The sequence below is a fragment of the Impatiens glandulifera genome, chromosome 1, assembly GCF_907164915.1.
Source record: "Impatiens glandulifera chromosome 1, dImpGla2.1, whole genome shotgun sequence".
Lineage (NCBI taxonomy): Eukaryota > Viridiplantae > Streptophyta > Magnoliopsida > Ericales > Balsaminaceae > Impatiens > Impatiens glandulifera.
This window is the reverse complement of record NC_061862.1, coordinates 41752726-41766529: the sequence shown is the minus strand read 5'-3', so window position 1 is coordinate 41766529 and position 13804 is coordinate 41752726. Positions and strand designations below refer to the sequence as shown.

The window sequence follows — 13804 nt, the reverse complement described above, 5'->3', positions numbered from 1 at the left end:
ATGTCATCAATTTGAATCATATTCTTCCCCAAGCTACAATATGAAGTAAGTAATGAATCTCATAATCTTCATAATGAATGTTGGTTGTAATTGACATTTTTTTTGTCCAATAAATTTGTCACTACAAAAAGTAATTTCATCATGTCATCAAATTTACATAATTTGTTATGTAACTTTCTAAGTTAAAATATTATGGGCTCGTATGGATGTGCAAAAATCTTTGAGTGTGGGTATAACTCAATCGATGCCACTTCCACCCCATAAGAAAGAAATCTTCAAATCTATGGAAAGTTGGGCTAAGACCAATGTCCTAACCCTCCTCAAACCGGTTGAAACATGTTGGCAACCACAAGACCTCTTGCCCCAACCTTCGTCGGATGATTTCCTAGCCCATGTCCATGATCTTAGACAGATGGCTCGAGAGATTCCAGATGACTATTTCGTGGTTTTGGTCGGTGATATGATCACCGAAGAGGCTCTCCCCACTTACCAATCTATGCTCAATGGCTACGAAGGTATACGCGATGACACTGGCTCAAGCCAAAACTCGTGGGCCGTCTGGATTAGGGCATGGTCAGCTGAGGAGAACCGACATGGAGATCTTCTCCACGAGTATCTTTACCTCTCCGGTCGTGTCGACATGAAGAGTGTCGAAAAGACTATTCAGTATCTTATCGGCTCTGGAATGGTACATATAATTTACACATTTTTCACCAATTCAGATAGATCAAATGAAACATTTTTAAGCTTTGAGATTAATTAATATTTTATATTCCATTTTCACTACAAATGTTCCGATTTAAATGAGTTCCGTGATACTTTATACATTTATTTTAAAGAGATTTGACGGTCACTTAAAACATTTGATTGAAGTGGACATCATAGACTATAGTCACGCCGTGATAACCAACTATAGGGAGAAAAGGAAAATGTGCAATGCCAAACAATTTAATTAAGATTACTAATCTTATTTTTATTATGAATGATGTCGTACAAGGATATCCAAACGGAGAACAACCCTTACTTGGGATTTATTTACACATCATTCCAAGAAAGGGCCACCTTCATATCTCATTCCAACACAGCCAAGTTAGCCCATGGGTAGGGGCGGAGCCACCCATGGGCTAGGGTGGGCTCCAGCCCCACCTAAATTAAAATCCTAAAAGAAAATTTTTTATATATGTATTTGACATGTGAGTCTTAGCCCAGTTGGCTATATTATTGAGATGTGAATATGAGGTCAGATGATCAAACCCTGGCCTCACCTTTAATTTGGTATATTTTATTTTATAATAAGATTTATTTATATAAAATTTTGTAAATCATATAATAATATTATTTATTTTAAAATTATATTTATATAATAATTATACATTATTTTTTATTTATTTAAATATAATTAATAATACAAATTATTTATAAGAGTAAAATATAAAAATTAAAATAATAATAATAGTGTTTTATATTTCTTAATTTTAAACTATTTCAAAAATTTATAAAAAAATATAAATTAATATTAATAAACAAGTTAAAATAAAGAATTTGATATCCCTACTCAAGAACTTAACAAATCTCCTAGAATTGATGTTGATGTAAGTTCTCTTAAACTTGATCCAACATTACGTATTCCGATATGAAATATCCTTTTAATCAAAGGGATGAAATTAGACGAGCTTATATCAAGATGGGGTCATATCAACCTATTAAGGATGAGTACCCGCCGACCAAATTTGGAAATCAAAATCGACGGTTCCAAAGTCATTGGTTTAAGAAATTTACTTGGTTAGAATACTCTCCTTTGAAAGATGCTGCTTTTTGTTTCCCATGTTTATTTTTTTAACATAAGCAACCCCAAAAACCTACATTTACAATAGATGGATTCAAATATTGAAAGCGAGTTAATGATGAGGATAGATGCTCTTTTGTTATGCATATAGGATATAATATTTCACCACATAATAGGGCAGTTGAATATCTTGATAATCTAATGAATATCCTTGTCATATTAACAAAATACTAAATGCACAGTTCAGATGAAAAACAAAATAACAGATTACGGCTTACAACAACTATTGAAATCACTCGATGGCTCACTTTGCAAGTGTGTGCATTGAGAGGGCATGACGAGTTTCCATCTTCTAATAATCGTGGAAGTTTATTGAAAAAAAAGCGGAACATAGAAAGTTAAATCTGAGATGCAAGTTGGAGTCAGCCCCAGGTAATTTTTCATCCTGGCTCCGCCCCTGCCCATGGGTATGGTGATTCAAACCTAGCTAAAATATGCGGTTTCATATCTTCAGACGAAAAGCGACACGAAACCGCATACACGAAGATTGTGGGAAAGTTGTTTGAGATTGATCCAGACGAAACGATCTTGGCTTTCGCTGCCATGATGAAGAAGAAAGTCACGATGCCTGCTCATTTGATGTACGATGGGTACGACGAAGAACTCTTTAACCGCTTTTCGGCTGTGGCTCAACGATTAGGAGTGTACACGGCTAAGGACTATGCTGATATAGTGGAGTTTTTGGTGAAGAAATGGGAGGTGGAGAAGCTTTGTGGGCTTTCTAGTGAAGGAAGGGAAGCTCAAGAATTTGTTTGTGGATTAGGACCAAGGTTTAGAAGGTTAGCTGAAAGAGCAGAATCCAAATCAAGATCGAGAACAACAATAACCTTTCCTTTTAGTTGGATATTCAAAAGGGAAGTAGTGGTTTGAGGGTAATCAATAGAATTCTTTATATCTTTCCATGTTTCAGTTTTTTTTCCTATTAAAGTAATCTATCTTTGTGTTTAATTTTCTAAAATATCAAACCTTTTATTATTTCTTCTTCAATTTTAATCATCAACAATCACTTAATTTATATATTGAATTTGATATTGTAATTTCAACCAGTATCTGAACTGTTGGACAGTGACCGGACCCAAAAATTATGGTAAGTGTGGACTTAAAAAAAATTCAATTATTTCGTAAAACTAAAATAAAATAAAACAATAGGTACAATAATGTGCTTTTAAAATTATTACACTAGTAAGTAGAATAATAATATTATTGTTATTATATTTAAAATGTTGAAATATGTTATATTAATTATTTTAATAAATTAATTAATTATTATAAACTATTATTTTACATAAAATAAATAAACATAAGTTGAGAGATAAAAAAAATATCTACAAACTATAAAATACTCATGATAATCCTATCACATAAATTCTAAATAAAAAAATAATTATAATGAATACATCTAGAGTTGGTTTGATATTAGGTATTTTATAATTTTATCTAAAACTACATATATTTTTTTATATTTCACTTCATTTATCTCATCATTTAATTTATTAATTAAATAATAAAATATCATTTATTTAATATATGGGAGCTGCTTTTCCCACCCCTCCCATATTCTCACCCTCTCCCTCACTACTTAATTAACTCCAAAATGACATATTTATCCCTGTCACCTTTATATATTTACATTTGTTATTTTATTTATTTTACTTATTTTATTTTATTTAATTATTAAGTTTATTTTATTAAATATAATTAATTAATTTTTAATATTTTTTTTAACTTTATTTATTTAATTAAAAATATAAAATATTATTATTTTTATATTATAATTATTTAAAATATATTAAATATAATATTATTAAGTAAAATATTATGATTAGAATAATTATTAATTATTATTTAATAGATAATTTTATTTATAAAAATATTAATAATTATTAATATTATGTTTGAATAATTATTAATATATAATATTATTAATTAAAATTAAAAATATTATGTTTGACTAATTATTAATATATAATATTATTAATTAAAATATTATGATTAGACTAATTATTAATTATTATTTAATAAATAATTTTTATAAGTATTTTAATATATATATATATATATAATTAATATAATAAAATATTAAATATTTATATTTTATTAAATTAATACACATTTCAATATTTAATATATTTTAAATAATTATAATATAAAAATAATAATATTTTGTATTTTTAATTAAATTAATAAAGTTAAAAAAATATTAAAAATTAATTAATTAAATTTAATAAAAAAAACTTAATAATTAAATAAAATAAAATAAGTAAATAAATAAAATAAGAATATATAAATATATAAAGGTGACAAGGATAAATAAGTCATTTCTAAATTAATTAAAGAGTGGAATGGGGGGTGGGAAAAACAATTTACTTAATATATTCTCTAATTTTTCACTCTTATATATTTAAAAAGTAAAATAATAAATTAATTTAAAAAAATTAATTAATGTAAAAGTTAAATCAAATAAATATTTTATCTAAAAACTCAAATAAAATAATTAAACAATCTCTGATAGTATCAATCATCTCTATCCTTAAATCACAACCAAATAATAATATATCTCAAACCTATATATATTAAAGAACATTATATGGTTTATATATATAAAAAAAATTACCAAATTCTTGGGTGGGCTAAGCCTATCCTAGCCCGTATGTCCCTGCGTTGGGATGCCCAAATATAAAATTATCTTATAATTTGCGTTTTAGTAGGTAAAGTTTTACAAATAATTATTATAATCAATGTATTCAAATTAAAAAAATAATTAAACATTACATAGGTTGAATAGTGTTAAGAATCGGTTTAAAATACCATAAATTCACAGGTTCGATTCCATCTGTAAGCGTTTTGAGTTTAAACGGAAACCATGGTTATGGAGTGTCATACTAGTTCTTTTTTAATTCTAAAAAAAATTAAACACTATTAGTGTCTACGTGATTATATATAAATAAAATATTATTTATATATAAATATTTTAAATAAAAATAATATTATTCAAATCTTTAAATTAATTTTTAATTTATAACATTAAATTTAATATTTACTTATATTCTTAAATTTATGGAGAACATAAAATTTAAAAAACATCTAAATCTAAAAGAAAGGTTGTAATTTATACATACCAAATATATAAATTAACAATCCCATCTAATGGGAAGAAAATTAGTTTAGAAAAAAAAATCATTAATTTTTTTTTTGAATTTTTAATAAAATTATCGATTAAATTATATAAAGTTCTACTAGGTCTAAATACTTATTTGAAGAATAAAATATTTAAAAATTATTAAGTTTATTAAATTTATTTATTTAATTTTTTATATTTTACATTTATACTAATTTTGATTATTTAATAATAAAATTTAGTAAGTAGAGTGATATGCCTCAAAAAGAAAAAAATAAAAAAATTGAATATAAAAATTATTTAAAAATAAATAAATTATTAAAATAGATAATTGGAAAATATAAAAAATATTTAAAATTAATATATATACATCTACAATTAATTAAAAGAAATATGTGGAAAAAATTGTTATATAAGTGACTTTTTATAATAATAAATTATTAAAACAATTTAAAATTAATATATATAAATAATTAAATAAAACAAATATGTGATAATAAAAAATAATTCTATCAATTAACTTAATTTATTTTTTATAATAATAAATAAATATTAGATACATTTCTTAATAAATTTTAAACTTAACATATTCAATTAAATATATTTTTAAAAAAAATCAATTAGATATTTTTACTAATTTGATTTACTTATTTTTATTTTCCACAAATATTTTTTTTCAGTCTTTTTAATTAATAATATATTAAATATATATTAATATTTTTCTTTTTAAAATATTCGTCAATTATAAAATATTATTTCAAGTATACAATGTCTTATTTTATTTATTATAATAATAAATAAATTAATAAATCTAAAAATTTAACAGGAACATTATAAATTAAAATAACAAAGTATTTTATGGATTTTTATATATATATATATATATATATATAATTATATATATATATATATAATTAATAATTTAAATAATATATATATATATTAATAAAATCTCTTGCACGGTATATAATATCTAAATTATCTTTTAATGATGCATTTTAGCTTTGACTCACCCTCAAAACTTTGCGGTCTTCAAGATTGGTTCTTAAACATTCGATTACACATTTCGGCATGATCTTAGGTCCTGAATCACCCTTCATTGACAAACCATTAGATTTTCTGATTAATGTTTGATTTACTCAAGCCGACATTACCAACCTTCGATTAAACTTTTTGGCATTAACTTAGGCTCTGAATCACCCTCCGTGGACAAACATATTTAGTTAAATATATTTTTAAATTTATTTTCTAATTTATATATTTTTTTAAAAAATATATAAGAATATTATAAATTAAAATAACAAAAATTTATTATATTTTATGGATTTTTGTATATATATATAAATAAATATTAATTTTAATACTAAAAAAAAAAGAAAAATACATTTTTAAAATCTCTTGCACGCATTCGATTATGCTTTTTGGCTTTGACTACCCTTTGTGAAAGAACTTTGCGGTCTTTAAGGTTGCGTTGTTAAACATTCTCTTACACATTTCGACATTATCTTAGGCCCTAATTACTCACAATCCGTTGACAAACCTTTAGATTTTCTCATCAATACTTGATTACACAAGACGACATTCTCAATATTCGATTACACTTTTTGGCATGAACTTAGGCTCTAAATCACCCTTCGTTGAGGGACCCTTAGGTTTTCTCATCAATGTTTGCGTTACTCAAGCTCACGTTCTCGCTTCTGATTTATCTACCAATGTTCGTGCACCGACATATAATAATTACTTTTAGAATGATACAAACCCTGGTCTTAAGTATGAAATGTTAACATTTTAACCGTTAGACCACTTATGATTGTTGAAATAATTTTATTATTTTGTGTATGTATGTATATTTTGTAAGTTGTATTTATAATAACTATATATATTATATAAATTTATCATACTAATACCAAATAATATAATAAAAATAATTATATCATATCATAATATTAAATAAAAATATTTATGTTATAATGATATATATATATATATAATTATATATATATATATATATAACATTATCTACAATAAAAATAATTAATTTTTTATCTTAATTTTATTTATTAAGTATAAGACAATGAATATATCTTTAAAATTAGTGTAATTTTTTTTTATCTTTTCCGTGTGCATCCCACAAGAATTTACCAGTATTTATTATAACGTTTAACTCAAGCCGACATTCACAACATTTCGATATTTTGGCATGATCTTAGAACCTGAATCACCCTCGATAGGAAAAAATTTATGTTTTCTCACCAATATTTGCATTACTCAAACCGACATTCCCAATAAATTTTTTAATAAAAATATTTTTTATTTTTATTTATTTTCCTTATATATATATATATATTATTCTAATTAAAAAAAATATTTATCTCCAAATTTATTTGTCAATATATAATAATTATATAATGTTACACATTTATTTATTTAATTTTATATATAAATATTTATATCATATTTTTTCAAACTAATTTTTTTCTTTTTAAAAACACTAAATAACTTTTTGTGTTTTATATATTTTTATTTTTAATATCTTATTCTAATTAAAAAAATGTATCTCCTCGTTTATTTTTCAATATATAATAATTATATAATACTACATATTTATTTATTTAATTTTATATTTATATCATATTTTTCCTACTTTTTTTTAGTTACTAAACAATGTATTTTTGTTATATATATATATATATATATATATTAATTTTTATATATATATTAATTTATATATATATATATATATATATAATATTCAGATTTAATAGGTTAAGATTTTATTTATATATAAATATAATAAAAGAAGAAAATATTTTATATAAAATTAATGATAATAGAGATTATTATATACATTATATTATTATGAATGTTGCGTTCATAAATTTTGTGTAGAATATAAAATATAAGGTCTTATTAGCTTAGTTGGTTAAAGACTATAATTTGTTTAGTTGGGTTGTAAGTTTAAAATATACTTATAATATTTTTAATTTTATTTTTAACTGTTTCAATTTTATGGGCGAAACAACTTACGATCCGGCTCAAGTATACATTTACTCTCACATATATATCCAAATTAACCCTAACTCTCGACCTGACAAATTCAAATTAAGTATATTATATATATATATATATATATGGGCGGAATAACTTACGATCCGACTCAAGTATACATTTACTCTCACATATATATCCAAATTAACCCTAACTCTCGACCTGACAAATTCAAATTAAGTATATTATATATATATATATATATATTATGTGTACACGATGACAATGATTTTTATTTTAAAATTATAAAGTTCTAAAACAAATCTCATAATTATTTGTTGACGTCGCAACCGAAATCCTTTTGTCTTAGAGATCTCGCAACTGAGTACATTATAGAACATTTCATCAACGTTACGAACTACATAGAGTGAAATTGTGATTGCTCTTCCAAAAATTGTTTGTCCTAGTTTGACATGAGGCTAAAAGGGTAACGAAAATGAGGGTGGGATATTATAAATTGGAAAAAGATAAATATTGATTTATGTCTCGTGAGAGAAGGCAATTGCCCCTTAAATTCAAATTTGTATCTACAAACACATTCTTTTATTTCTCAATTTTGCAAACACATATATCCCTAGGTCTCAACAAGAGAGGCAAGAGAACTATCATTTTCTAGAATTTGAACTCTGGTCAGAAGTATAAAAATTTGAACATTTAAACCATTAAATCATAAATTTAATTTATTATATATATATATATATATTTATTTATTTATTGTATTTTAATTTTTTACCAATTAGTTAATAAGTATATATATCAAAATATATATATATATATATATATATATATATATATATTTATTTATTGTGGGTAAGATTTTGACCAACTAATTTATCAATATATTGACCACATGTTATACATATTTATTTACATACACTCGTTACTACAATATATAAAATATATAGATTAATCTATAATGTTATAAATGTAAAATAATGTGTTATTTAACTTATAAAGACAATTTAGATCTTAATATTTTTTATAAAAAATTAGTACAAAAATTTTAAATTATATAAATGTAATGTTACACGTTTATCAAACTCTAGGTTAATTTTAAAATATAAAGTTAGTTAAAATGTTATACGTTGACTTGTTTACTCTAATAAAATCTGTGTGATGTGGTGCAATAACCAATTATTTTAGAATATATATATATATATATAAATGAGTAAAAAATTATTTTATCTTTTACATATAAAAATAATTGTTAATGATAAATTGTAATATACATTACATTTGCAGCAACAAGTTAAATCTAACTTAATTGAGTTTGTTTAAATTCTCACTTTTGTAAAGCTATTTATAGAAAAATTTGACACCATAAGATTAATAATTTGAATTAACAATAAAATAAAATTTGTATGAATTATTAAAATGTTGAATATTATAATATAGTGCAAAAATAAAATTGGCAAGTCAATGCAAATTGATTTAATAATTATAAATTTTAAATAAATAATAGTAGAAAGTTTTATTAATTTATAATTTAATTATATTTAGTGAAATATTTAATTTATAACTTAAATAAATTAAGTGAAATATTTAATTTAAATATAAAAGAATATTTTTATATAAATATTAACTAACAAAAGAAGAATTAAAAAATATAGTTACAATATGACATATTACAAAATGTGTATTTTAGGAAATTAAATAGTTACAAAAATGAAAAGATGGGGAAGAAATATTTCCTAATTAAGATGTATAATTAATAATATTAATTGGACAATTAACGTAGAAAACAACCCCTGTATTAGAAGTATGACAATAGGAAAACATTCATTTAATAAGATCGCAACAAGGCGAATCCGGATGGACAATGCATTATTTAGTCTATTTTATTTTGGGATTTTTTTATTATCATCCCGTTCGATTTCGGAGAATTCCTGCGAGACATCATTATACTATACTAATTTTTTAGTAATCATACAATAAAATTGATTTGAATTAAATCACATTTAATTCGTTTCAAAATCCAATTCTCATAATAAAACATTTCATTATTTTTTAACTTACTCTTTACAACTCACAAACACCCTCAACAATGAGTTAAAATATTTAATTTCTTTTAAAAATATTTTGATTTTAAATAATAATAACAATTCCAATAATTAGTTAAATGTTAATTAGATAAACTTGTATGATTTTAATCTATTAACTTAAGATTTGAAGAGTTTGGAAATTATTTTGATTTACAATATTATAAATTTTACATAAAATAAAATGAATTTATATTTATAAATTAAAAAACAAATAACACATTTAAATAGATGAACTCATGTAATTAATTTTATTACTATAACTTCTATGTAATTTGTTTATTGATTCTTAAATTAATTTTCTACATAATTATATATATATATATATATATATATATATATATATATATATATATAATATTATTATATAATTAATATTTATTTTAAGCTCTCAATTTTATGAACAATAACAAACAGTTTTAAATAAATTTTCTTTTATATTTTTTCAAGTTTTCTCTCTGTCTCTAACCATCCTAACACCATCCCTAACAATTATTTACATATTTAAATTTTTTGCAATCTTGATTTTGATCTTTATCCCCAAGCTTGAAAGTTTATATGTTTAATTGAATATTGTTCCATATTCACTATCATCCTCTCCCATCAATCATAATCGTTATAATAATTCAAAACTTCGCTCTAACACATATAGATAAAAGTTTCAAAATTCTAAAATTTCAGAGTAAACTTCTTAATCTTTCAATCATAAAATCTAATATTTGGAAATATTTTTTTCCTATTGTTAGTGAACATGTCTCTAGTTAAATGTTTTGTGAATCAAAGCCTCGAAGATTTACCAAACACATCTCACTTGTTGATCAATATTGTCCAAATCCAATCGGTAGCTTAGACACAGACATGTGTACGATGCTTGTGTACTTAATTGTTTAAATTACACTCTTTACATATGGATGAACATAATTGGTATAAAAACTTCAATAAAAAAAGTTAAACAAGGATAAAACTAGATCATGATATCAATTTATCTTAAGGGGTGTGTGCATGCATACATTATTCAAAACACATTTATTATGCATAATATTATTAATTATAGTTGGCTTTCTATTTACTCATCTATCTTTATAATCATTTTTTTCTAGGCAATTAAACAACGTTTTAAGATGACTCCATTTTAAAAGGAAGCTTGTGTGACGTTTGAATGGAATGCGGGTAGGAAGCCAACATAAAGTAGACATTCGTGACATGTCTTTCCGAGTTGTAACACCACTTTGCAACACGTGGCATTTGTTTGTGCACCATCTTTGAAAAACATCTCTCGAAATATTATATATCCGCATTCTTGTAGCGCTTTTGTCATGCATCTCTTTAATTGAGTAAGTAGCTTGATGAAATCTGGTATTAGAACTGCATTAGTTGTGGGGAAAGTTGTGGCGAAAACTAACATCAATAAATATTGTGTTTCCAAGGAAAAGAAATAAGGCAGTGGTTATTTTCATTTGTATTTTCATTAATTTATCAATTATAATAGTTAGCTTACTCTAATTTTTTGTTGTGAAATTTTTGTCTTGCATGTTAATTAGATGGTCGGTGTCTTGTTTTTATAGGTGGAGAATGGTCTCATATTTGTATTTATTCGTATCATTAATATAATGGATGTTTTTTATTCTCAACAATTAATCAAATTAAAGTTAACGTTTTATTCCATAATTAACTTTAATTTAACTTTTTCTAAATTATTTTATTTTATGATCAAATCCCTGAAATATAAAACTTCAAGGTTACTTAATTTTTAGTTTGAATTAAATTATATACACGTGTTCACTAACGTGTTCATTATTAAATCAACATATGTATGAATCTCTTTTATTTTTATTTGTAAACACCATTGTAATAATAACTAATGTCAAAGTGAGGCAACTTATATCAAACTAGTAATTTTTCATCGATTATAAAAATAATTACTAAAATCCCATACGATATAAACGGATAAAAATATAAACAAAAAAATTACTAAAAAATTTATAATAATATATATTTTAATGTTTAAAATTCTTAATAAATCACATATAATATATTAAAATAAAAAATAAAATACTCTCATTCCATATTTTATTCACTTCGGTAAAACAACTTATTTTCTCACATATTTTTTCTGAATGAACATCTCATCTTGTGAACTTACACTTTTAATTTGTTCAAATCACAAAATCTCAAACATTATCAATCTCTTTTTTATCCTCATTTTAGCTCATCAATGCTCAATCGACTTATTATCTCGTGGCCTTAAATTAAAGCACTCAGATTGACCAACCATTGTATTTCACATTTATCTACCAATTCAAATCGGACTTCTCATCTCGTGACCTTAACTTTCACTTCGGTCAAACAACTAATTTTCTCGCATATTTTAACCACCAATATCAATTTCTTTCTCAATCGATCTCTATCTTTTTACCTTACTTTCACTTTGACTAATCAAAAATCAACTAATTCAATATTTATTCACCAATCAAAATCTACTTATATTCTCTCGAAGACATTTTTTCACTTTATCAAACATCTCATCTTCTCACATATTTTATAATCAACCCGCCATATCTACACTTTGGCTAACCATGCATCTCATTCCAAATTTATCCAACACAATTGACCTAACATCTTGTTACCTTACTTTCACTTTGACTAATTAACCATCTCATTACACATTTATCCATCAATTCACAATCGACCTCTCATCTCGAGACCTTGCTTTCACTTCGTCAAACAACTCATCTCCTAACATATTTTACAAAATACAATCCAACCTTCTTTATTCTCAATTCGGCTAACCATCCATCTCATTCCACATTTATCCACCACAATAATCGATCTCTCATATGTGACCTTACACTTTTACTTGGTCAAATCAATCATCTCCAACATCACCAATCTCTTTTACTCTTCATTTTGGTCACCAATCCCCAAAACTGGCCTCTTATCTCGTGATCCATCTACTCACATATTTTATAATATACAACCTGACTTTTTTTATCCTCATTTCGTATAACTAATCATCTCATTCCACATTATACACACCCTAATCAAACTCTCATATTGTGTGACCTTACACAATTTTATTTCGGTTAAATCAATCATCTTCAACGTTACCAATCTCTTTTACCATCACTTTGATCCATCAATTCCCAAATTGACCTCTCATAGTGTTACTGTGTTACATTACTTACTTCGATTAACCGAAACAATCTCATTTCACATTTTTATCCCATTAATCTCAATCAACCTCTCATCTCGAGACTTTACTTTCATTACTGTCAAACAATCCATCGGTTCATATATTTTACAATAAACAACTCAACTTACTTAACCTCACTTCGATTGACCAACCCATCTCATTTCACATTTATCCACCCTAATCGGACATTCATACAGTGACCTTAAACTTTCACTTTGGTACATTATCAAATCTCTTTTACCCTCATTTTGGCCCACCAATCCCCAATCGATCTCTCATCGTATGGCATACTCACTTCGATTAACCAACCATCTCATTCCATATTTTTTTCACCTCAATTGATCTCTAATCTTGTAACCCTACACTTTCACTTCGACCAAATCAATAAACAACAAACCATTTTCTTTCATGTCGTGAATGTCATTTACTCAATCACCAATTTCATCGCATATTTTAACCATCCATCTCAATTGATCTCTAATTTTTTGAATACCGTTTACCCACTGATCAATTTCAACACAAATTTTAATTAATATCATCCGCATACAACCTCCTCAATT

General features: G+C 24.3%; 1 protein-coding gene across 1 annotated transcript; it reads left to right on the top strand.

Moving 5' to 3' along the window:
* The first annotated feature begins 232 nt into the window (after positions 1-232).
* LOC124922508 (stearoyl-[acyl-carrier-protein] 9-desaturase, chloroplastic-like) lies at positions 233-2739 on the top strand. The gene is made up of 3 exons (XM_047463239.1): positions 233-688; positions 998-1093; positions 2246-2739. The coding sequence occupies exons 1-3, from the start codon at positions 245-247 to the stop codon at positions 2714-2716; spliced, it is 1011 nt and encodes a 336-aa protein (XP_047319195.1). The 5' UTR covers positions 233-244; the 3' UTR covers positions 2717-2739.
* The last annotated feature ends 11065 nt before the right edge of the window (positions 2740-13804 follow it).

What these genes read in the sequence shown, in the direction of transcription:
- LOC124922508 (XM_047463239.1), top strand. Translation starts at nt 245, where the DNA reads ATGCCACTTCCACCCCATAAGAAAGAAATCTTCAAATCTATGGAAAGT. An exon ending in ATCTTATCGGCTCTGGAATG is followed by an intron (nt 689 to 997) that starts GTACATATAATT and finishes ATGTCGTACAAG; the next exon opens with GATATCCAAACGGAGAACAA. An exon ending in ATTCCAACACAGCCAAGTTA is followed by an intron (nt 1,094 to 2,245) that starts GCCCATGGGTAG and finishes GGCTCCGCCCCT; the next exon opens with GCCCATGGGTATGGTGATTC.